Raw genomic sequence first — 24,668 nt, 5'->3', positions numbered from 1 at the left:
TCCAAAAATAGACGAAAAACTGTGCTGTCTCAGAGTCAGCCGTTTGGATCCATTTACATCCAATTTTGGACAACATTTTTTAACAGTGTACATAAATATTTACCTATTTCTCATCAATCATTTCTCTTTATTGATAAGCAACTGCAGAAGTTAAAACAAAACACAGACAAGAAAGCCTTCCCCCGGAGAGGTAAAAAAATACTGCCCTACAATATTTCAGAGAGTCACGCTTGAAACATCTTTCGGTCATTTACCTCAAAACGACTTCTTTATTCCGTTTTTATTAACTAACGATATCAATACTAGTCATACATTAACTTTGGAAAGAGCTTCATGTCTTAATTACTCGCTTTATATAAACTATGAAATGTATCCAGTTACCCAATCTTCCTTACTCGTCCCATATAAACTTTGACTACAGATTTTTTGGTTAAGATAGGTTTTTCTCAAATATTTTATTAAAATTATTCGATATTATTTATTTTTATCGAGCGTTACTTATCATACTTTTAGTTGTATCGTTTTAAGAGAGGTTTTCCCTATTATCATTTGGACCTAGCTATTATTGACGTTTGACTCCTAGAATACGCCTCTTTCGCAAGTGTCTGAAAGACCAGAAAATGGTTTAGTTAGATTGGGGACGACAGAAAAGAGAATGGTGGTCAGTGTACCTTCCAATATTCCACAATTCCGCTAACTGTGAATTTTGAACACATGAACTGTGAAATTGAGAACACTTTTGTTCAGATTAGGAATCTGCGAAAGCAATCTCTTGGGGTGTAACGACAGACAGACAGACAGGCAAACACAAAGACAGATGGATACGTCGAGAACAGAACCTCTCCATAGCATACATCACTCGGTGAAGTAAAGAATCTAGCATCCATATTGACATCATATGAGCCAATTATTTTTCGACATTTGTCCTGTGTTGGTTAGGTATTACACCAATATGGGCTCGATATTACTCCAATATGGGCTCGATGTTACTCCAATATGGGCTCGATGTTAGCCCAATATGAGCTTGATATTAGTCCAATATCGTTTAGAAATTTGTCCAATCTTGTCTTGAATTTAGTCCAATATTGGCTTGATATTTGTCCAATATTGGCTTGAATTTAGTCAAAAATTGGCTTGATATTAGTCCAATATTGGCTTGATATTAGTCCAATATAAGCTTGATATTAGTCCAATATTGGCTTGAAATTAGTCCAATATTGGGAGGATACTAGAACATTTTTGCCCACTTGCGTAAAAATTGGATGACATCCTGACCATTTCTGGGTAATAATTGATCCCTTAATAGATGATTCTGGATCCAATTTTGGATGAGACTCCAAATCTGGCTTATCATTTGACCGTCCCTTTTTGGACGCAAATTACGTTATCCAAAAATAGACGAAAAACTGTGCTGTCTCAGAGTCAGCCGTTTGGATCCATTTACATCCAATTTTGGACAACATTTTTTAACAGTGTACATAAATATTTACCTATTTCTCATCAATCATTTCTCTTTATTGATAAGCAACTGCAGAAGTTAAAACAAAACACAGACAAGAAAGCCTTCCCCCGGAGAGGTAAAAAAATACTGCCCTACAATATTTCAGAGAGTCACGCTTGAAACATCTTTTGGTCATTTACCTCAAAACGACTTCTTTATTCCGTTTTTATTAACTAACGATATCAATACTAGTCATACATTAACTTTGGAAAGAGCTTCATGTCTTAATTACTCGCTTTATATAAACTATGAAATGTATCCAGTGACCCAATCTTCCTTACTCGTCCCATATAAACTTTGACTACAGATTTTTTGGTTAAGATAGGTTTTTCTCAAATATTTTATTAAAATTATTCGATATTATTTATTTTTATCGAGCGTTACTTATCATACTTTTAGTTGTATCGTTTTAAGAGAGGTTTTCCCTATTATCATTTGGACCTAGCTATTATTGACGTTTGACTCCTAGAATACGCCTCTTTCGCGAGTGTCTGAAAGACCAGAAAATGGTGTAGTTAGATTGGGGACGACAGAAAAGAGAATGGTGGTCAGTGTACCTTCCAATATTCCACAATTCCGCTAACTGTGAATTTTGAACACATGAACTGTGAAATTGAGAACACTTTTGTTCAGATTAGGAATCTGCGAAAGCAATCTCTTGGGGTGTAACGACAGACAGACAGACAGGCAAACACAAAGACAGATGGATACGTCGAGAACAGAACCTCTCCATAGCATACATCACTCGGTGAAGTAAAGAATCTAGCATCCATATTGACTTCATATGAGCCAATTATTTTTCGACATTTGTCCAGTGTTGGTTAGGTATTACACCAATATGGGCTCGATATTACTCCAATATGGGCTCGATGTTACTCCAATATGGGCTCGATGTTAGCCCAATATGAGCTTGATATTAGTCCAATATCGTTTAGAAATTTGTCCAATCTTGTCTTGAATTTAGTCCAATATTGGCTTGATATTTGTCCAATATTGGCTTGAATTTAGTCCCAAATTGGCTTGATATTAGTCAAAAATTGGCTTGATATTAGTCCAATATTGGCTTGATATTAGTCCAATATAAGCTTGATATTAGTCCAATATTGGCTTGAAATTAGTCCAATATTGGGAGGATACTAGAACATTTTTGCCCACTTGCGTAAAAATTGGATGACATCCTGACCATTTCTGGGTAATAATTGATCCCTTAATAGATGATTCTGGATCCAATTTTGGATGAGACTCCAAATCTGGCTTATCATTTGACCGTCCCTTTTTGGACGCAAATTACGTTATCCAAAAATAGACGAAAAACTGTGCTGTCTCAGAGTCAGCCGTTTGGATCCATTTACATGCAGTTAGACACGGAAGACACGAGGTTTTCCGTGGCTAGCGTGAGGTCAATGACCTCCCTTCTATTAGAAGTAACAAAAGTAGGTTCATTGTTTTGATTAAGAATATGGAGTTTACAACCAACTAAATATTCTAGTAAATCATCACCTCTCCTGTTGCAGTCAGAACTGCCCCACGTGATGTGATGAGCATTGGCGTCGCAGCCAATGATTAGTTTGTACCCTCTCTTTTCACATTGATCGACCAAATTGATCACCTCAATTGTCGGGAGAGAGTCCGCGTCGTGGGCAAAGTATGCAGAGGCAGCCGTGATAGTCAACTTGGCATGCCCAGTGGCCAGGACTAGCTTCACGGCCGCCGTGTCCTGGGACGTGTACTGCAGCGGTAGAGAGATACAGCAAAGATCCCTCCGAACCAGAATACACGCCCTAGGTCCAGCAGCAGTTTGGTCATAAAACAGTGACCCCGCCGCGTCAAGACCAAGGATTTTGCCATGGCAAATCCACGGTTCTTGTATGAGGGCCAGATCAAGACCCTCTATGGCAAACCTCCTGCAGAGTACCGCAGAGGCCGCCTTACTATGGTGCAGATTGATTTGAATCGCACGTAGCGTCCCCATGGTCCTTAAGAGAGGGGTTCAGAAGGGACCTAGCTACACCTCATCAGTCCCGAGAGGGCTAGTGGCACCTCCCCCCCTGACAGGCAAGCTCCCAGTCCCAAGATCCTCCCTATCACCAGGACCACTGGAACGCTCGTCGGCCTGTATTATTCGCTATGCTTGGAATACTGCTTCAATAGTTCGTAAATTTTTACTTCAAAAAAGAGAAATAATTCCATATCTAGGTAAATAAGTTTGTAGTAGTAGACCTCTTGACTCGGAGAGGTAATATTTTGGTTTTCCCAACTTGTTAATGTTTAAATTTAAAGAGAAAACATTTGTTTTAAAATATTACTGTCATTTTAAACTTCGGTAATATTGTTTAAGTTTAAAACTATGAAATGTAGCACGTTTTTTTTTTTGCTTTTTGATTTTTTTTAAAAAATGTTTAAATTTAAAGAGAAAACATTTTTGTAAATTTTTTATTATTTGATACTTTTTAAGTAAAAGGTTCGTGGATTTTGAAAAAAAATTTGTACTTGCAACTTCCATAATCATCTAATATAGCTGCCAAGAAGTTCTAATTTTCTTTCAAAATGTTGCGTGATAAAAGCATAATTAAATTTTGCAAGTTGATAAGTCAAATGTTGAATTTTTAATTTTATTTTAGTTAATTTGCATTTCTAACGTTAGGTAATCTACGTTTCAAATGTGATTCGTTTCAAACCTCAGTAGAGTTTAGTGTTCAATTGACAGAGTGGTAATTTGAGAAATAAGGCGGTGGCCAGTTAAAAAATTAAATTCCCGGGATGACAACAGTCCCCGGGAATTTCCCATACTTATTCAGCGCGTGGGAATAATAAGTGGACAGTGACCAGTTTCTTTTATAAAAAAACCCTTGCACTACACTCGTCACATGACCAAGTTTGAAAGTATTCCTTATTTCTCACTCTGACAATTGATATTCCTCGAATGATTCGAATCCTCGCACGGGCGCGTGATCGAGTTGGCTTTGACCGAGTCACTGACCAGGGAGCCTATTCTCTAAAAATAAAAATCATTTGGACGATGATCCAAATCTAAACGTTTGGATCGGCTCCAATTGGATAGGGCGCTTAAAACCGTATTCTCTAACCCAAATCCAAATCATTTGGATTAGGAACGATCCAAATGCAGTTAGAGAATAGGGTCTCAGGCTGAGAAATAAGGCGCTGGCCCTGGACAAATGTTCACTCTAAAAATTAGCTGAACCAGTTTAAAAATAAAATGTTTTTAGGGTCTACTGGCCCTAAGGAGACTTCATTAACTAAAAACTTCCAAGGTTTTAAGTGGCCAGTGTCCACTTTTTTAATTAAAAGTGCTTTCTCTCTTCTGGCCATATGGAAAGTTTAAAAAAAAAACTAGTTTCTCAGCCTGCCTGTCACTAAACCTTCGTATTAATCGTATTAATATTAAGAGTTTTGGCTCGATAAAAGTTCTTTAATTAAAATTATAGATTTCAAATAAATTTTCGTAAGTCTGTAAAAAGTCATAGCTTATTTGGTCTGTTTGCATTACCCATTCACTCTCTTCGTTGCTGAGAGGTATTAACAGTCGTCTGCTTAGCTAGCGCACCATACAGCAGTCACGGCGCCCTTCGTTCATTTCGTTGTAAAACACTTATTTAACAAGGTAATTGTTATTTATTATTATTGTTGTTTTTTTCTTCAATACTCTGTGAACAGTATATTTTTTAGAATTTAAAACAACTGTTTACCGGTCTATTTTCTTATTCTCTTATATGCCCCAAAGCCCTACCTCAAACGGTTCTGCGGTTAAGCCTTGGTCCAAACAAAAGCCAGTTTTTAACTTTTTGTGAACAATTGAACGAGTTCGCGAGTTGTAATTGAATTGTTACGTCGTTCATGTTAAATTGGCTATATAAGTTTCCTAAAAACATCAAAATCTTCACATTACCCATGAAAACTATCATCCTATGTGGTTAGGAACGCGTTAGAAGAGAAAAATCCAGTAAATTGCGATGTTATAAATGAAGGCCAGGAAATAGTAGATTTGAGACACACACATTTTTTTAAAGGGGAACTCTGCTCGGTTGGCGCCCCTTTAGTGAAACTTTCCTGTGTAGCTCCAAACGCCGAGAAAATGTGCTGCCGCCTAGGCGAAAAAGCTTGCAACTCAGTTTATTTCTAACGAATTTTCTACTCCCCCCTTTCCCCCATCCGTTACCGCACCAACGACGAAGCCACGCTTCCTTTAGGTTCGCCAAACCCCCCCCCCTCCCCCATGGATGATGCCCGTGCCACGTGACCGTTAATGGTAGGGATAGCTTAAGAATGTTAAACGGGGGAACGAAAAACGCCAGACTGGGTTTTCTTTTTGCCCCTATGTAGAGTAGTGGCACTCCATGTTAATTTCTCATAGAGCGTAACGTAGCCAAAGGCAGGGAGGTGCCTTTACTCTATAGACTTACTGCCATGATTATCCTGGGGACTGCGGTACCAAGAAGGGGTTCGGAGTTTTAAGAGGGCAAAGGTTTAAACTGAAACCCCCTAACATTGCAATACTATTAAGTTTTTTCTCTGTAAGAAGGAGGTACCTCCCCCCCCCCTTTTTTTTTCAAATAAGGGCAGGGTAGCTTCGACCACCTGAATAGTTTGACAACCAATCACCTATAGTTGATTCCTTTATTCCCTTTTCCCAATGCCATACACACGCCTTTCAATCCATTTTCTCACTCTCTATGTGCTAAAGGCTAGTAGCTTTGAATAGAAAGGTCTTTTTATAAAGATTCACTATTTTTTTCGATTCGATATTTTTAACTTAAAATGAAACTATGGAGACAAATATCTATACTCCTGTTTATCCGCCCTTGAGAAACCGTACTTGCCATTATATATTGGCTAATGCTCCTCAACTTCTACAATACTGTCAAGTGAGGTTGAACAAGAGTATATAATGAGCATTTTTATTTTTTTCTTGGAAAAACTGAAAAAGTACATTGGTTTGAACGTTCTTCAAACGAAAGGGACGTGATCCTTCTTTATATCCTGTGAACACCTGACGTGAAATGATTTGGTTATCCCGATCTAATAGGGAGCTAACAACTGGCTAGGGGGAAGAGATAGTCTGACGTCACGCAGCCCCTCTTTGGTTGTCATTTTTGCGCGTAGAATACTGTTTCCAACCGTTAGGGGGATGAAACTCCCGTAAGAGATAGAAGGGTGTGACGTTTCAGGGTCAGAACTGTTAGCTCCCTATTCCTTATATCGTGTGATAATTGCGAAGTGTTTCGAACATACTTCTTTCTGAAATGAAATGACTCGTTAATCGCTTTACAATTACCTTTGCCATGTGTAATTGGCGAGTTGTTCTGGGTACAAGTGGCGATTAAATAATGTTATAATCACTGCAGTAACCATAATAGTGAGTAGCCCCTCGACGAGACTGAATTTTATCTCCATTTCTTCGGTGACCACATTCCAATGCACCTAAACATTTCTTTTATCTCCTTTTAAAATAATGAACGAATGAACTTGTATTCAAGGTAGAAATGTCAGAACCGGCCGATATTATGGGTGTGTTTGGGAAGCACTAGCCACCCGGAATTTCACTTTAAAGCAGAGTTGATACTAAGAAAAGGGTAGGAAAACCTCAATTACCCTCCCGAAATTAACACCATCCGCCAAGACTGAGAAATGGTATACATTCATGGATCTGGAGGGAATTCTTAGAACCCAAACAAAAATAAAACCACATTTCTGGTTTACAGACCCCCTTTACCTACAAACTATAGAAAATTTCGGAATATAAATACTGAGTAACCAACCCACAAGGGAGAGGCGGCCATTGGGGTATTCTCCCTCGCGCCAAGAAGAGACGCCAGAATGAGCCCGAGTTCACTGCTCGCGGGAGACTAGCCAACTCGCACTGAATCTAGCGGGGTTTCTTGGCGCCAAGGAGGATACCGCAATGGTACCGTATTTAATTTCCGAAATGGTCTATACGGTAGGTAGCAAGGCGGATTTATAAGAGAGGAGGTTCAGAGTCAGACAAAATGCACGTAGTCCGCAGTTCATAAAATTACACTGTGGCGTTCCCCAGTTACCATGATTACCACGACCCACTCACGGCAAGAGAGCGTACGTTCTCGCCCATGCGTTCAAGCCCCCTTTTTCTAGCCTCATCAGCTTGTTTATAATTTTGAATATTCCTCGTTTGCAAGAACGATCACGTGACGTGCGCCTTTACCAACGGCTTACGCGCCGATGCATGTTTTTTATTTCCACATTTCCAAAACGAGTCTTCTCTCTTATACATCCTCCTTGCCTTTAGCGAGCCGGCGCAAAAATTTTCCAACACCATCACACCCTTACCCCACTCAAAGTAACTAAGCAAGTACCAGTCCATAACCTCTACCCCTTAATGCCAATAAGGATGAATACATACATCTCCTTTGCTAATTACCACCTGGTATTATCTATCATTCGATGTTGCTAACAAAGACCAAAATTATTTTGCAATGTGCTAAGGTTGTACAATACCCAACAATGGTCTAAGGCTGTGCAGTGCATGACGCATAAGTTTTTTCTCCTTTCCTAAATCGTAGAAAATGTCTTTAGCCTACCTATTCTCTCCCAAACCTGTCTCGATTTATAGATACTATAGTTTGAAGCGCTACACCCTTTCCCTCTTGAAGCTGCCAGTTTAACAGCTCTATGATTAGACACGGTTATACGAGAAAGAATCACAACATTGTATAGAAAACCCTGGTTGTAAAGGCTTGTCTATATACATGTACAGGTACACAAACTGGTTCTGATGTTGTAAGACTGAAGTCAGGCCCGATATAGAGTAATGGCAGTACTACCTATGCAAACGGCATTCCTCCTATCTCTTAGCTCAGTGTCATGCCCCTACTGGGCGCGTACAGTATCCTCTCTTACAAAAGCGCGCCCAGAGGGAGGGATACACGGTTTTCACCCCTCTCTACCACCATTAGTCTATACACTGTATCCTCAAGAAGTTTTTATAAATACGAAGTTTGAAAAATATTCTAACTATTGCGACTGTCCACTTAAAATAACGCGATTGTCCACTTAAAATAACGCGAGTGTCCATTTAAAATATCGCGAGTGTCCATTTAAAATATCGCGAGTGTCCATTTAAAATATCGCGAGCGTCCATTTAAAATATCGCGAGCGTCCATTTAAAATATCGCGAGTGTCCATTTAAAATATCGCGAGTGTCCATTTAAAATATCGCGAGTGTCCATTTAAAATATCGCGAGTGTCCATTTAAAATATCGCGAGCGTCCATTTAAAATATCGCGAGCGTCCATTTAAAATATCGCGAGTGTCCATTTAAAATATCGCGAGTGTCCATTTAAAATATCGCGAGTGTCCATTTAAAATATCGCGAGCGTCCATTTAAAATATCGCGAGCGTCCATTTAAAATATCGCGAGCGTCCATTTAAAATATCGCGAGTGTCCATTTAAAATATCGCGAGTGTCCATTTAAAATATCGCGAGTGTCCATTTAAAATATCGCGAGTGTCCATTTAAAATATCGCGAGTGTCCATTTAAAATATCGCGAGTGTCCATTTAAAATATCGCGAGTGTCCATTTAAAATATCGCGAGTGTCCATTTAAAATATCGCGAGCGTCCATTTAAATTTTGCGAAGCGTCCAGTAACCCAGTTCAATTTCATTTTGGTTCTCCCAGTGTTACTAAGCCAAGAGGCTGCAGGGAGAAAGGCTACAGTTCAGTTTGACCATCTTGGCTGACGTTGAATGCCTCACAATCAAAAAATGGCACTGAAGATAAAGCTGAGAGAGGGAGCAACTTCTCCCACCTCAATAATTTCAAACATTATTCACACGTCCTTTTAAAATATCAGTAACGTCCTGGTGTATACGTACTATATAAAAGTCACAAAATGTTTAGTAACTAATCTTTTAGATTGGTCAAACTTATCATTCGATTTTTACCTCATTTTATTTTTGATGTTCATTACCAAACACCACTAAAATAATTATCCTGATAAAACAAAGCATGAATTAAAACCAGGCACGGATATAGTTTTGATGCTTTTATTAATAGTTACCTATCATCTTCATATAAAACAGTTCCGAACACAATTGACTTCATGCGATATGAAGAAAGCTCAATTCGTTTCTTACTAACCGTCTTTCTGAAATCCGGTCCCTAAGAAAGATACCTAACCGATCGCTAAACGCACCCGGCCCCAAGCCCCCAACCAAACCAAGTCGAATGATTTCTCAATTCCGCGAATTTCCCCTCTCCTATGACTATAACAGCATAGTACAAAAAAAAAAGAAAAATTCCAAGAATAAAAGAAGTTCCCAGGTGCGAAAAAGAAAAACCGCTCCTCGCTGTCACGAAAGAATGAGGAAAAGGGGTGCAAAATGGACTGCAAGGTTTTGTGCTCTAGGCGAGCTTCATTTATATTGATACGTGGAGTCCAGGTTGAGGGGCAAATAGAGTCTTTGTAACCCACGTGACGCGATTCATCCACTCGTAGGGTATGGTCCTTTTTTCAAATTTTAGGCCACCGCCCCCAACGCGAGCGCCATCTAGCGTTCTAGATCGGTAATAAACCTCGCCGACGCTACCTTTAAAGTGGGCTATGATACCAAAAGGGTCTCGTATTTTTGGGCTTAATTTCACACTAGTAAAAAATACCTCTGCTTCCAGTTCCCTGACTCGATCATCCCTGGCTTTAACTTCTTTGATAAGATCATCTTTACTCAAGTGATCATAATTAAAATCTTCCTCAGTGTTCATTTCCTAAAAACCAAGTTTCCCTAATTTTATATTTGCCTTAAACAGCCAATATTGCAATAATTTCTCAAATACCTCTTTAATCACCAACCTTTGAAGATTTACTAAACTCATTTCGGAATTTTGTGCAGAGAGTTTGTGAAATTGTAAATCTTCCCTAAAATAAAATTATTTTTCAAACAGAAGAAAACGAACAAATAACAAGACAGGTTTCCCAATTGTAGCTTTTGCTATCAAAGCTTAGAAAAACAAGCTTAGCTAGTTCAAAAGATTGTGACAATTGACACTGCAACTTTCCTCAAGATTAGGAAATTCCTCAAACCCATTTTTTGAATACAACTAGCTTCGTATAAATTATTTATTCTGCTAGTATTTTTTATTTTTGAAATAGCAAGAAAGATCATTTTCTTTTCAAGGTATAATAGTTTCGATAGGTTTGGATCCGTAACACGCCTTAATGACACCCAAGTTGCATTATATTCATCACTTACCAGCTTAAACGTTCGACCATAACACGACAATCCTTCACAAAATCCATCATACTTTGTACAGTTTCCCTGTTTAGATAACATACGTAACATTTTAATGATAATAAAAAACATGGCCATAAAGAAAGATTCAGCGTTTCCCCTCAGTTCGATTCTTACCAGCCAAGGCTTATATCAGAAGGGAATAAGAGAGAAGGGAGACCAGTGTGGGAAATAAGGATTTTTTTAAAACTGGACCTGTGGCCAGTAGAGCCTAGGTATTTTAATTAAAAAACTGGCCACAGTGCCACCTACCATTTTTAGCCTCAAAAATCAGGCTTTCGTAATTTATGGCCAAATTATCTATTCTTGACAAGTCTCGTACATAATCCCCCCGGACAAAATCCCCCTATTTTGGATTTGCCAAGACTTTTTCCCCCCGATTTTAGACGTGTTTGTACAAAATCCCCCCAGAGAAAACGTCCAGGACAAAATCCCCCAAAAGGAAAACTGTTCAACAAAATCCTACCGAAAGGATCATTTAATTGAAAATCCCCCAGATAATAGGCATTTAGAAGTAATGGTAAACGGAAGCCCAAATCCAAAGATTATCTTTAATAATTATGCAAAAGTATAATTCACAAGAGTGAAAGGTATTGCAAACAATGTTCCTAAACCAAATGAAGTAAACTACTGATTTTGTTTTAACTTATTTCCAAAATTCCAATATTTTGGAAAAGGCGGCATTTTATGGTTAGTCAGCAATATTTTGGAAAAGGCGGAAATTTATGGTTAGTCGGCAATATTTTGGAAAAGGCGGAAATTTATGGTTATCAGCAGTATTTTGGAAAAGGCGGAAATTTATGGTTAGTCAGCGATATTTTGGAAAAGGCAGAAATTTATGGTTAGTCAGCAATATTTTGGAAAAGGCGGAAATTTATGGTTATCAGCAGTATTTTGGAAAAGGCGGAAATTTATGGTTAGTCAGCGATATTTTGGAAAAGGCGGAAATTTATGGTTAGTCAGCAATATTTTGGAAAAGGGGGAAATTTATGGTTAGTCAGCGATATTTTGGAAAAGGCGGAAATTTGTGGTTAGTCAAAAATATTTTGGAAAAGGCGGCAATTTATGGTTAGTCAGCGATATTCTGGAAAAGGCGGCAATTTATGGTTACTCAGCAATACTTTGGAAAAGGGGGAAATTTATGGTTAGTCAGCGATATTTTGGAAAAGGCGGAAATTTGTGGTTAGTCAAAAATATTTTGGAAAAGGCGGCTATTTATGGTTAGTCGGCAATATTTTGGAAAAGGCGGAAATTTATGGTTATCAGCAGTACTTTGGAAAAGGCGGAAATTTATGGTTAGTCAGCGATATTTTGGAAAAGGCAGAAATTTATGGTTAGTCAGCAATATTTTGGAAAAGGCGGAAATTTATGGTTATCAGCAGTATTTTGGAAAAGGCGGAAATTTATGGTTAGTCAGCGATATTTTGGAAAAGGAGGAAATTTATGGTTAGTCAGCGATATTTTGGAAAAGGCGGAAATTTATGGTTAGTCAGCGATATTTTGGAAAAGGCGGAAATTTATGGTTAGTCAGCGATATTTTGGAAAAGGCGGAAATTTATGGTTAGTCAGCAATATTTTGGAAAAGGCGAAAATTTATGGTTAGTCGGCAATATTTTGGAAAAGGCGGAAATTTATGGTTATCAGCAGTATATTGGAAAAGGGGGAAATTTATGGTTAGTCAGCGATATTTTGGAAAAGGCTGAAATTTAGGGTTAGTCAGCGATATTTTGGAAAAGGCGGAAATTTATAATTAGTCAGCGATATTTTGGAAAAGACGGAAATTTATGGTTAGTCAGCGATATTTTGGAAAAGGCGGAAATTTATAGTTAGCGATATTTTGGAAAAGGCGGAAATTTATGGTTAGTCAGCGATATTTTGGAAAAGGCGGAAATTTATGGTTAGTCGGCAATTCATACTATTTTCTCCATCATTGGTTCCGCTTTTCCTCGTAGGGGGAATACTACTATTTTTACTACTATCCTACTAAAAAAATTTCCACTGTGGAAAACGACCTCTAAAATAGGAATGACCCCTGAAGGGTTCGTCTCCAAGGTGGGGATTTCGTTCCGTAAGCGGGGGATTTTGTCTCCAATTTGGGAGGGATTTTGTCTCCAGTTTGGGGGGATTTTGTCTGCAAATGGGGGGATTTTGTCTTATGCCCATTTGGACGGGGGGATTATGTCCAGGAGGATTATGGGAGTCACCCATTCTTGACAATATGTGCTATGGCATAGGCTTAGTAGGTTAGTTTTTAGAGGTATGGGTATTTCAAAATATTGGAGTCCTAAATTAAGAACTAGTAGTCTTTATTGAGTAATGCTAAATTAAAAAATTCGACCCGTAGGTAGGAGGGAGTTGGCACTCCATTGTTATCTTCCCATACACGCTAATACAGTCAAAATCAGCAGGCTGCCTTTCCCAAACAAGACTACCGAGAGATTATCTTCCCTTTAGCTTCACTTCATCTACAGATTCTACACTGTGTAGAGCGTAGACAGACATACGAAACCCACCCATAATCCCACTCCCAAATACACAATTCAGGCCAAACAAGCAAACAGCATAGAAGCAAAGACGAGACAATTTTAGGGATTAATCCCATAGTATTTATTTAATGAACCAAAATGTTGAGGGGGAAAAACTTTGAATTAATTAAGTGGCCACCAGGGCCAGTAGACCCCAAAGCGTTTAATTTTTAAACTGGCCCAAGTAATTTTTAAACTGGCTATTGGCCTGTGATTGTGCCTTATTTCCCACACTGAGGGAGACATTAGAGCCTGCTTTGGTAACGAGAGTCCGACCAACCTCGAGAAAACCGCTAAAACTTTGCGCAAGTACACAGCTTTTAACCAATTTACTGCAAAAATAGTTCTTTAAGTTCTCCGCGGTATCGGCCCATTTGTCTGCTAGATTTTCATTCTCCAAAGGCTTAGGGCTGTCGATGTTTCGTTCTTGTGTAATTATAACCTCAAGTATGTATTTTATTGAAACTAATTTTTATTTTTTAATATTAAATCAGAATAATTAGTTTTCATCTATTTATTACCTTCAAATTATCTGATTTTGGTATGTTTTCAATACGAGTGTATCTAAATTAATTGCACAGCTTGATTTCGTTTATCAACATGAAATTCGGCCATTTTTATCTCTTTCAATGTAAAGTTGTAAACAAAACTACTTTTTATTCGTCAACCGAGACGTCACCTTCTTATGTGATGTCACAGCTAAGGCAGAAGTTAGATAGCCAATCAGTGAAGGGTAGTTGATTTGAGGTTAGTAAGACTGTTGTTACGAGTGTAAAGCATTATGGAGATATAAAGTGTGTCCCTTCTCCCTTATTCCCTTCTGCTTATATGAACGTTTTTCTTTCACAGTTACTCACACTGTTCTGTTTTTTATGTTTTTCGGGTCTTTGGGAGAAAAAGCTTCCACTTTTATTAAGAGCTTTTCTTGTACATGGATCCTCTTTTTGATAATCAATAAACTATTATTAAAGGATGAACCGTTACCGTAGCAAAGGAATTCACAAAAAAGTACAAACGCGAAAAAAGAGAACCTCTAGCAGACAGCTTTAACGTTTTCCAAAGCCCACAGGCCCCACAGCCACAGTCAATAGACTAGGGCCGTGCAGGCTATTCGTTACTATTTGGTCGGACCAAATAATTTGGTCAAAATTGACGTTTACTATTCGCACCGACGAATCGAATAATGATTTTCAAAATTCTAGAATACCAAATAATGAGCTTCGAAAAACCGACTATTCTATAGCGGATAAAACATTTTGAAAGTGAATGTTTTTAACAGTCTATTGACCAAATTATTTGGTATTCGCAACCAGTTTTTGAATTTTTCTGTTGATTTTGTGAATTTGAGGGCGCTGTCATAGAGAGATAGAAACATAAATGTTATGCTCCTATCCCTATGGGCGCTGTGATAGTGTCCGCTGGACCGTGGCCTCATAGATGACGCGACTCGGCAGACACAGCCTTAAAATTCTGACGTGGCTACTGTTAAGTATTACCCGCGTTCACCGAGTCGTTATCTAGGAGGCTATAGCTGGAATCAGCCACTCAGTCTTTATAAGTTCATAGACAAGGATAAATCATCAAAGGTTTTAACTTAAAGGGTACTGGTTATTATCAACTTCTCGTTGCGGAGCTAACTATATTGAACTTCCTAATAATATGTCACTATAGTATACCTATTAAAAAATATAGTATCATGGGAGAGGTCATACATTGCAAAGTGAGTAGGGATATATTGACAACTAACCTAATTTTGATTAAAATAAAACCTTTGATTCGTTCAAAAATACGTTTTCAGCTGTTCAAAAGTACCTTTCCGTGTCCCATTATTTATAAATTTGAAATTTGGTGGAATAGTTTTAGAGAAATTTAAATTTGGTCGAATTTTTGAACTTCACACTATTTGGTCAAATTATTTGGTCATTTTCCTATTCCGAGCCGAGAGATGGCTCCCAAAAACACTGCTATTTGGTATTCGACGAATACCTTAAAAAGTACTATTCGCACAGCCCTACAATAGACTACAAAACTTTGGTAGGGAAGTTGTAGCCAAGGAGTACTAACTACCTAGGAGTAGAATTGGTAGAAAATATGTTAAGATAGAAAAATTCTAATAAGGAACCCCAAATTTATAAACTGGTCCCACCGCCTATTTTTTCCAAAAACGATAATTAATAAAGTGGTCCCTGGGACCACTGACCCCAGGTTTTGGAATAAATAAACTGGTCCGAGCAATTAATAAACTAGTTTTGGACTGCTTAAGTATTTGGGCCAAGGTCGCGGATTGTAAGTATACGTTTTTATAACTCTTACTGAATTATTTTAATTGAAATAATTTATTTTGTTGTCATCAATACCATCTAACCAAAAGATTCAGTAAAAAGTGAATAGCCCCAAAAACATTTACGTTAATTTTAGGATGAAACTTTTCTCTATCATAAAACTTTTATGACTGACCCCTAAAATATCAACGATAATTTAAGGAAGACCCCTGTCACAACGGAAAAATAAGTGCCATCTATGGTGAAAATATTTTTCCTAACAAACTGGATATTTCCCCACATAAAATTTGACATGCATGGGCCTAGCTCATCCCGGAGGCTCCGCTATAACAGTCTGGGAAAAAAGGATAATTTTTAAACTAGTTCTAGGGACCAGTGACCCCCCCCCTAGTGTCCGAAATAATAAACTGTTATGGTCTCCGGAGTGGTCCCAGCCTTTGTTCCCCTATAGAATTGCAATTAATAAACTGGTCCCGAGGACCAATAACCTCCACTTTTTGAATAAAAAAACTAGTTCAAGCAATTAATAAACTGGTTTTGGATCAGAGGAAGTGTGCTATTTCCCAGACTGTCCTATTAGACATTTTTCTTATTTCCGGCTCTGAGGGCGAGCAGCCTGCGTCCGCGAGTCGCGTGATCCAGGAAGCTATCACCAAACAAAGCCGTCTTAGCTCGTCTGCTTCAAAACCGCAGTGAAACGTGACATGTCGCCGAATGTTGTCTATTAAAAACGCGTCGTTTAATGCAATTAGTAATTAGTAAAGTATTCATCGAGTGTTCGGAATTGGCTACTTGCAAAGGTATTTATAATCCCTCTGTTCTTAATTTACTTTTGTGCCGAAACGACATCATTTATGGATGTTTATTTTGTGCTTGAAAACTACGTTTGGGCGGAAATAGGGTTCTATCTCAAATTCTCATCCATTCGTTGAAGGAAATTATAGCTTGTTTTGGGAGGCATTTGGGGTGGCATTTCCTTTAATTGGCATTAACTTAAATATGTTAGTTGGGTACTCGTTTAATTAGTATTTCATCATAGCCTAACGTTTGACTGTGGCTGTTAAATGCATACATATTTTAAACCATTGTTTGAAGCTGTGAAGCTAGACAAATTAAGATAATTGTCGGTAATTACAATTAACTATATGTACACATCGTGATACATTTTAGCAATCGTTCTCCTTGCAAGATGCATGGAGTTGTATTTCATTTTAGAAATCCCTTTTTTTAATGTTTTATTTTGCTCTGGCTGCATGCATTTGTGCGTTGCCTACGTTAATCAAGGCCTGTGCGCGATGGCTTCGAAGGGGGGGGGGAATTTTATGAAACGCGACTTCTTATTTTCTCCCTATTTTACCGCGAGATTTCATTGATAGCTGGACCAAAACGCGCGCGAAAATGAGTATTTAAAGTTCCAAGCGCGACAAAATGAACATTTTCAAACTATTTAGGTCCAGCTATTAGCACCTCGAGGTCCAGCTAATAGCGCCTTGGGTGAGAGAATTTGGCAAAATAAAAATAAAAATCGGCGCCGCGCACAGGCCTTGATTAACGTAGGCAACGATTTGCGTTTTATTTTATAATGACTGCATTAATGCATGTTTTTTGGTTTGGCGTGGCCGCGTGGGACAATTTCCTTATAACCTCTAGTTCTTATTTAGGTTTTATTGTCCTAGGCAATTCGCATTTGAAGAAAAGCGAGGATTTCTGATGAATGGATTACTGATTTTTATCGAAAAAACTTAGTTAAAACTATTGTTCGCTATCGGAAATTTTGAAGATTCGATATTTGAAGTCTTTACACATAGGGAATACGCCCATTTATTACAAGTCGTATTGAACAATTCAAAATGGAGCTTGCCAAACTGCCTATGATTTCGCTACAACGCCAAGCCCTGACTAAATTCGCCTCGTTAGTATGGGTTAATTCAAATAAAAAATACTTGCGATATACTTTCCCTTTTCGGTTAAACCTCGAGTCACTGAACAATAGAGCGATTGACGATCTGAAGCACTCCAACATACCGACACTTCTTAAAGAAATGACCATGGTGATATTGGAAGAGGTAGGAGATGAAATATGTGATTGGCTTTCCGAAATCAGAAACCGCGTCACTACAACTATCCTGGAACACCTACTCGCCAATTTGAGCTGGACTGTTGAAGGCTCATTGAATCGACCCAAGATGGCCAGGTTACTACTAGAAAATCAATCTGACCTTGATTTGTCATTCAGATTTAGAATGGCATGCACATATTGTTTGGAGGATGAACTTAGAGAACTGTGGCCACGAATCAGAGAAGAGCGGCAGTTAAAAGATTTCAATTATGAAAATTTTATAGTGCAATACTGGATCCATAAACTAGACGGACACTTGCTGGACATGCCGCATAGTTCCTTTTTAGGCCCTTTGTTAGAAGAGATGTCAATTGATGTCAAATTTTTCGTCAGGGTTGTTTTTGATTTAGATTTTAGAAAATCAACAGTAAAATTTCTGTTTAATAATTTAAGTGAAGATGAAAAAATTGAGGCGTTGGATATTATTTTTGAACCATCGAATTATTCAAGAGACGACTTTCTCCAATTTTCAGAAGCATCAGGTCTGGGATATTTATTTAGTCAATTAAATTACACGCAAATGTGCAAATTAGTATCCGAAATTGAACTACCTAAACAGTTATTGATGAACATATCAGACTTCGCGTGGCCAAATACACATATTCTAAAGGCATTGAGCCATTACATAGGCAAAATGAAAGGCGCCATTGAAGCTACAAACCGCAATGATTTGGTAGAGTTTGCTGATGGCGCGTTCGAGTTTGTCAGACGCTACAACCGTGGGGTTTTGTTCAGATATTGTTGGACCAGATTCCCAACAGAAGAATTAAATAAAGTTATCGATTCATGGTTCTTTGATATCATCATTTCTGGATTGACTGAACACAAAGACGCTGGGTCCATTATAATGGTAATTGATAGTATTGAGCCCCAGAGTTATGCCAAGAATTTATCATCATTTGATCATCTTCCCATTATCGAAACGTTGGCTTATTACGATACGAATCTGTTGAAATATTACCTCGCTCGTACCGTTGTCAGTAAGAACTTGGCCAAAAACCTCCTTAATATATTGAAGGACTCTAATTACTTAGAAAATATGGAAACCACTACTGGTATTTTAATTCAGCTTTTTCCTGAGTTGGATCCCAATTGCGCACATTAAGTTGTTAAAACCAGTGTAACTTAACGCATATTTACTTGTTTATTTTTTTTTCTTCAAATTAGTGCATTTGTTTCCTAAACAAAGAAGTTGTCGTTGAATTTTGTGCCGAAAATTATTTTTCTTAAAAGCTCCGCATTTTTATATAAGTAATTTAGAATTGCGCGCAGTTGTTGTTACATCCTTGCATAAATATTGTTTATTGTTTAGTAATCACACTGTGACAAGGAAAAATTACTCCCATTTTTCAGGGGGTTTTTTTTCCAAAGAATTTTTTCAAATTAACCCACACATGGTTATCACTTTTGTTATCTTCGTATTGGTTTCAATATTCTTTCAAAAGCTACGCAATTTTTCAAAAGTAATATAGAACTACATACTAATTTTTTTTTCACATTTAGTTTTCTCTTATTTAGTGATTATTGTATAAAGTTAGTCGATTTGTTTGGTTTTGTTCAAAGCGTTAACGAACGCGTGTTTGTATTTTTTATTGAACAAACAAAGTTTTCAACTAATTTCATGTTCAAGAAATGTTTTTCTAAATCTGCGCAATTTTAAATAAGTCCCTAAAAATTGCTATTGTACTTGTTATATTTTTCAATCATTTTGTTTTGTACTCTTTTTTGGAGACGTAAATAAAAGATGGTAATCTTTGAAACTTTTTGCGTTTTGAATTTTAATTTCGTGAAATCGAAACGCTGACAATGATAATGCAACTATCTCTATGCATGTCGCTACATCGTATGATGTATATCTACGATGTGGCTATTAGTCCAACCTTCTTGTTGGAATACAAGTGCCACCTTTGACAGTATAAAATTTTTCGTTCGCCATTGATGAAAGAGGATTGTGGTAAGATGGTGATATATTTTCGTTTGTTTGTGTTTTAAAAGGAAGAAAATTTTAATTGCGTTTAAATTTGCTAGTAAGGCTAATAATTGCATTTAATTGTGCTAGTAAGGTTGAGAATTGCATTTAATTGTGCTAGGAAGGTTAAGAATTACATTAAATTGTGCAAGAAAGGTTAAGAATTGCATTAAATTGTGCAAGAAAGGTTGAGAATAGCATTTAATTGTGCACAGGGAAAGGGCTGCCATAATAGGGGAGTTCCCTCGCACCAGATGGCGCTCGCGTTCGCTAAACGCGGGAGGCTAGGCCACTCGCACCACGGAGCTGTATTGTGCTTACACCTGCTTCTTGGCGCGAGAAAACTAGAATAGAACTATTTGTTTTAAAACTTTGAAAATTTTGCACGATCATATAAAAACTTCATTATAGCTCTCCCTAAAATTTCAAGAGATTCGAGCCAGTGAATGAGTGAAAACGAAGAAAACACATTAAAACCATTTGAAGATTAAGCTCTTTAATTATGGCTAATTTTCGTTTCAATTTTTTATAACAAAACTATGAAAGAGAAACTTTTGAAACTTTGAACAAAAATAACAAGCCTTATTTTGCACATCTCATTAAAAATTTCAAGATATTTGTACCAGTATTTGCAAAATTAGGGCCAAAAAACGGTGTTCCATAGAAGGGCGTGTTAAAAGCTGACTCCTTTGATTTTTCGAAGGAAAAAACCGAAAATTCCTGGTATGCGCTTGTACATAGGAAAAACATTCTTTGGACGGGCATCTATAGCGCGTGCATCCAAAAGCGTGATCGAGTCGGTTGTGACCAAACGAAGCCGTCTGCTTCAAAATCGCGGTAAAACGTGACATATCGCTGAACATTGTGTTTTAAAAATCACGTCGTTTAATGTAATTAATAAAGTATTCATCGAGTGTTCGGAATTGGCTACTTGCAAAGGTATTTAAAATTACTTTATTCTTAATTAACTTTTGTGCCGAATCCACATAATAGGTTATAGATGTTCATTTTGTGCTGGAAAACTATGTTTAGGGTTCTTTCTCAAATTTTCACAAGTTTTCAACAAGTAAATTAACGAATGGCTAAAAGTGCGCCTCTTTTTAGGGTAGAAAGAAACTAAAAATAACAATTTTTTGGAAAAGGTGGCAATAAAAAAGCTAATTAGCCATAATTTGGAAAGGTACCAATAATTAGGGGTACAAACACATATTCTATTTAGTAAAATTTTGGAAAAGGGGAAATTTATTTAGTTGATAAAACTTGATAATAACAAAAACAGGCGCACATTTAGCCCCTCATGTAAGAATCTATATTGAACAGAGGGGAAAACGCTCAATATTTGTTTAAGGCCATGTTTTTTATTATCATTAAAATTTTACGTATGTTATCTAAACAGGGAAACTCTATAAAGTATGATGGATTTTGTGAAGGATTGTCGTGTTATGGTCGAACGTTTAAGCTGGTAAGTCATGAATAAATTGTAACTTGTATATCAATAAGGCATGTTACGGATCCAAACCTATCGAAACTATTATGTCTTGAAAAGAAAAAGATCTTTCTTGCTATTTCAAAAATAAGGCAAATACTAGCAGAATAAAAAATTTATAAGAAGCTGGTTGTATTCAAAAAATGGGTTTGAGGAATTCCCTAATCTTGAAGAAAGTTGCAGTGTCAATTGTCACAATCTTTTGAACTAGCTAAGCATGTTTTTCTAAGCTTTGATAGCGAAAGCTACAATGTATTGGGAAACCTTTCTTGTTATATGTTCATTTTCTTCTGTTTGAAAAATTATTTCATTTTAGGGAAGATTTACAACTTCACAAACTCTCTGCACAAAATTCCGAAATGAGTTTAGTAAATCTTCAAAGGTTGGCGATTAAAGAAGTATTTGAGAAATTATTGCAATATTGACTGTTTAAGGCAAATATAAAATTAGGGAAACTTTGTTTTTAGGAAATGAAGACTGAGGAAGATTGTAATTATGATCACTTGAGCAAAGATGATCTTATCAATGAAGTTAAAGCCAGGGATGTTCGAGTCAGGGAACTGGAAGCCGAGGTATTTTTAACTAGAGTGAAATTAAGCACAAAAATATGAGACCCTTTTGGTATCATAGCTCATTTTAAATGTACAGAATGAGTTGTCGAATCTTATGTCCCTTAAAGTGGAACCAAACTCTGTGGGTGGGTGAATAATTAGGTTTATTTGTGAAAGTACCAATCAGGATTGGCTCTGATCTAAGGGGATTGGTAACACATCCCTCTTTAGCAACAAAGAAACCCAACTTTGTTCTTTCTTGCTTGCCCCTTTAAAATACGCTCAGCCAACGAGAGTCCAAAGAATATTTACTGTTAAAATGAAATCTTATTTTGTTTAGCGTAATGTTTTAATTTCAAACATGGGAAAAGAGAGAGTGAAAACAACATTAACGATAAATAAACAAATAGACGAAATTGAAAGGCTCAATAGGGTCATTAAAGACTTGGAAAAGAGAATCAAAGATTTGATGGTATGGAACATTCTTCATTTTCATGGTCGATAGGAAAGAGTTACTCCAAAGGTTAAGAGTTGATTGTTTGAAAAATAGGTGAAAAGTGGAATGGATCAATTAGCTAACGATGAATTAGTGAAATCTGAACCCGTTGAAAATGATTCGGGGATTAATGGCCAGGAGTTATCTCTTCCAATTGTGATGCACAGTGTCGAAGCTGTCAATGTCCAAGGTATGCTGGGTAGAGAAGATATTAGTCAAGAATCGCCTGATTCTGAGCCTCAATATGTTGCGGAGGTTGGCAATACAAACAACGAAACTGAAATTATCCCAAAAAAGTCTAAAAATGTGGGGTTTATAACGCGAATTACGAACGCATGTGTCCCTAAATTGATATACAGTGAGAATTCGCCACTTTGTGTCCCTTCGCCGAAGCTCGAGGTCGAAAACCAATTGAAAATGCCTCTCGACACAACGATGGCAAGTGATTCGTCACGAGAACCTCTTGAGAACAATAATACAATTATCGATTCTTATCGTAAATCACAAAGTGTTTCAAAAGAGGGAGAAACTGACGAAAGAACAACTCGATCAAAGGAATTTCGTGTTCCTGAATCGAATGTTGAAGTTGAAAAACACTTGGATCTTTCTCTTGGCGCAAATGTCGAATGTGGTTCACTAGATTTAGCCGTAGAAAACGATCTCGATGATAACCAATCCAGAATAACCTTGACAGGTGCGAAGAAAACAGATAGACAAAATCGAAGTATGGTACTGTGTTTGCCAAAACTGAAGCGTGTTGATCCAAGGCCACTGAATGGGCCAGTGTGTGTTTCTAAACCTGAACGTAGCCCAAATGAACTATCAGAATTGACCTCCGTCTCTATGGAAATCAATTTACCCGAAGTTCCGATTGAAGTCGGAAATAATAGTTCGGTGTCCAACTCGGAGACATTTCAAGAAATCGCTCCAAGGAATTCCGAATCACCTTGTTCGGAAATTGGTAAGTCATTTTATACTTTAATAATTTGAGTGCCTAGGGTGGGGTTTCACATCCCTACCCCCAATGGGGGAAATATGCCTATCAATCATTTCCGCCTTCTCGATGTATAGTCTAATGGCGTTTTCCACATAACTGCTCTGAGATCGCTCTTGATTTGCTCTAGACGACATGAAATGCGCTTCATTTCTTGAGCTGCGTTAACAATTGTCTTTTTCCGTCGTAATCGTCGATACAAATTTAGCGAGCTATCTATTCTGTACAGATTAGCACCGATGGAATCTTGGGCCCAGCGCTCGGTAAATGGAAAACGGAAATCCGAGCGCGAGCAGATCTAGCGCCCTTGAGCGCTAAGTTGAATACGCTATTGGTGTTGCTGCTATCTAGGTCAAAAACTGAAAAAACCTATTTAATACTCCTGGTAAAAGCAGGCAGATCCCTATTCCAGGGTTCGTGCAGAACCCGTATAAAAAAATTGGGAAATATCTCGAGGATTTTAAGTGTGTCGTCAAAAGTTTCCATCTTGGATTTTTATCCGAAAATATCGTTCGACGAGCTCTACTTTCCATCTTTCCTCCACTTTAATTCAGAACTAGCTTTTACCCGGGGCGTCGCTCGCGTGTAATATGAACTTGCATGAAAATGATATAAAGAACGGTTAGATTTTACTGATGACTAACTTTTTTGAAGCACCCTAAGAGCGAAGGACTCGGCGTTGCCCGTCAGCTCGTCGGGACATTTTTATTACTTTTCATGCTTACATTATTCCATAAAGAATTGTTTTAAAATTTCTGGCCGCCATTTATAGAGATGACAACAAATCGAGCCCAAAAGACCATTCAGCCCGTCTATAGCCTAAAGGAAACCAGTGTACAAAATATTTGTGAAATCGGTTGAAACGCTCTGACTTTGTTGCATAGAGAAGATTTTTTATATTTCTGGGCGCCATTTATTAAGCTGGTGGCAGATTGGAAAAATATTTCTGAGTACGCGCCTACTTATTAAAGTTCCTGCAAATGTTCAGCCTTCTAGGGCAAGCGGTTTGGGCTGGGCGTTGATTATCAGTCAGTCAGGACTTTGATTTATATAGATATAGAAGATATGGTTGTCAACGGCCTTAAATGTACCCGAGTTTTTTTACCTCTCCGAGTGATGTATGTCACGGAGAGGTTCCAATTTCGACGTGTCTGTGTGTGTGTCTGTTTGTTGTTACACCCCAGGGGTCCGCGTTCGCTTTTGGCAAATCGGAGCAAATGTGTTCTCAATTTCCGGACCGCATTTACAGTTCCCGGAAATTTGGAAAATTGTATGTGTCTATCACCATCATCCTCTGGTCATTTGTCCATCCCACAAGGACTTACTAGCTTCTAAACACCACCATCCATGCTTGGAATACTGCTTCAATAATTCGTAAATTTTTACTTCAAAAAAAGAGAAACAATTCCATATCTAGGTAAATAAGTTTGTAGTAGTAGACCTCTTGACTCGGAGAGTTAA

The 24,668-nt window shown here is 37.7% G+C and overlaps 3 protein-coding genes and 2 long non-coding RNA genes across 6 annotated transcripts in view; 2 read left to right on the top strand and 3 right to left on the bottom strand.

Annotated features, from left to right (window-relative positions):
* The window catches only part of LOC149621196 (uncharacterized), a 204,544-nt gene that overhangs the window by 125,540 nt on the left and 54,336 nt on the right, over nucleotides 1-24,668 (bottom strand). The gene's annotated exons all lie outside the window — the stretch shown is intronic.
* On the bottom strand, nucleotides 2,855-3,542 carry LOC149621202 (uncharacterized). The gene is made up of 2 exons (XM_089855750.1): nucleotides 3,002-3,542; nucleotides 2,855-2,916 (listed from the first exon to the last, which is right to left on the bottom strand). Exons 1-2 carry the CDS (start codon nucleotides 3,471-3,473, stop codon nucleotides 2,891-2,893), a joined length of 498 nt encoding a protein of 165 aa, XP_089711876.1. The 5' UTR covers nucleotides 3,474-3,542; the 3' UTR covers nucleotides 2,855-2,890.
* Nucleotides 9,011-9,891, bottom strand: LOC149621201 (uncharacterized). Its single transcript, XR_016375530.1, has 3 exons — nucleotides 9,558-9,891; nucleotides 9,442-9,490; nucleotides 9,011-9,371 (listed from the first exon to the last, which is right to left on the bottom strand). It is a non-coding gene; the product is annotated as an uncharacterized LOC149621201 (long non-coding RNA).
* Nucleotides 16,259-19,528, top strand: LOC149621200 (uncharacterized). 2 transcript variants are annotated; one of them, XM_089854855.1, is made up of 2 exons: nucleotides 16,259-16,392; nucleotides 17,269-19,528. In XM_089854855.1, the coding sequence occupies exon 2, from the start codon at nucleotides 17,443-17,445 to the stop codon at nucleotides 18,814-18,816; it is 1,374 nt and encodes a 457-aa protein (XP_089710981.1). In that variant the 5' UTR covers nucleotides 16,259-16,392; nucleotides 17,269-17,442; the 3' UTR covers nucleotides 18,817-19,528. The 2 variants fall into 2 exon arrangements, with proteins under 2 accessions (XP_089710981.1, XP_089710982.1); XM_089854856.1 differs by having other exon boundaries at nucleotides 17,254-19,528.
* On the top strand, nucleotides 20,991-23,203 carry LOC149621199 (uncharacterized). Its single transcript, XM_089855913.1, has 5 exons — nucleotides 20,991-21,142; nucleotides 21,483-21,564; nucleotides 21,634-21,738; nucleotides 22,058-22,189; nucleotides 22,268-23,203. The coding sequence occupies exons 1-5, from the start codon at nucleotides 21,093-21,095 to the stop codon at nucleotides 23,201-23,203; spliced, it is 1,305 nt and encodes a 434-aa protein (XP_089712039.1). The 5' UTR covers nucleotides 20,991-21,092.

The sequence above is a fragment of the Phalangium opilio genome, unplaced genomic scaffold, assembly GCF_054372755.1.
Source record: "Phalangium opilio isolate 3A_F unplaced genomic scaffold, DU_Popi_V2 ptg000209l_1, whole genome shotgun sequence".
Taxonomy (NCBI): domain Eukaryota; kingdom Metazoa; phylum Arthropoda; class Arachnida; order Opiliones; family Phalangiidae; genus Phalangium; species Phalangium opilio.
The sequence above is the reverse complement of the archived record's forward strand: the minus strand, read 5'-3'. Positions and strand labels throughout refer to the sequence as shown.

Coding starts and splice junctions, on each gene's coding strand:
- LOC149621202 (XM_089855750.1), bottom strand. CDS start 3,473: ATGGGGACGCTACGTGCGATTCAAATCAATCTGCACCATAGTAAGGCG. Junction 2,917..3,001: donor TTCTGACTGCAACAGGAGAG/GTGATGATTTAC, acceptor TACTTCTAATAG/AAGGGAGGTCATTGACCTCA.
- LOC149621200 (XM_089854855.1), top strand. CDS start 17,443: ATGGAGCTTGCCAAACTGCCTATGATTTCGCTACAACGCCAAGCCCTG.
- LOC149621199 (XM_089855913.1), top strand. CDS start 21,093: ATGATGGATTTTGTGAAGGATTGTCGTGTTATGGTCGAACGTTTAAGC. Junction 21,143..21,482: donor ATGGTCGAACGTTTAAGCTG/GTAAGTCATGAA, acceptor ATTTCATTTTAG/GGAAGATTTACAACTTCACA. Junction 21,565..21,633: donor AAAGGTTGGCGATTAAAGAA/GTATTTGAGAAA, acceptor CTTTGTTTTTAG/GAAATGAAGACTGAGGAAGA.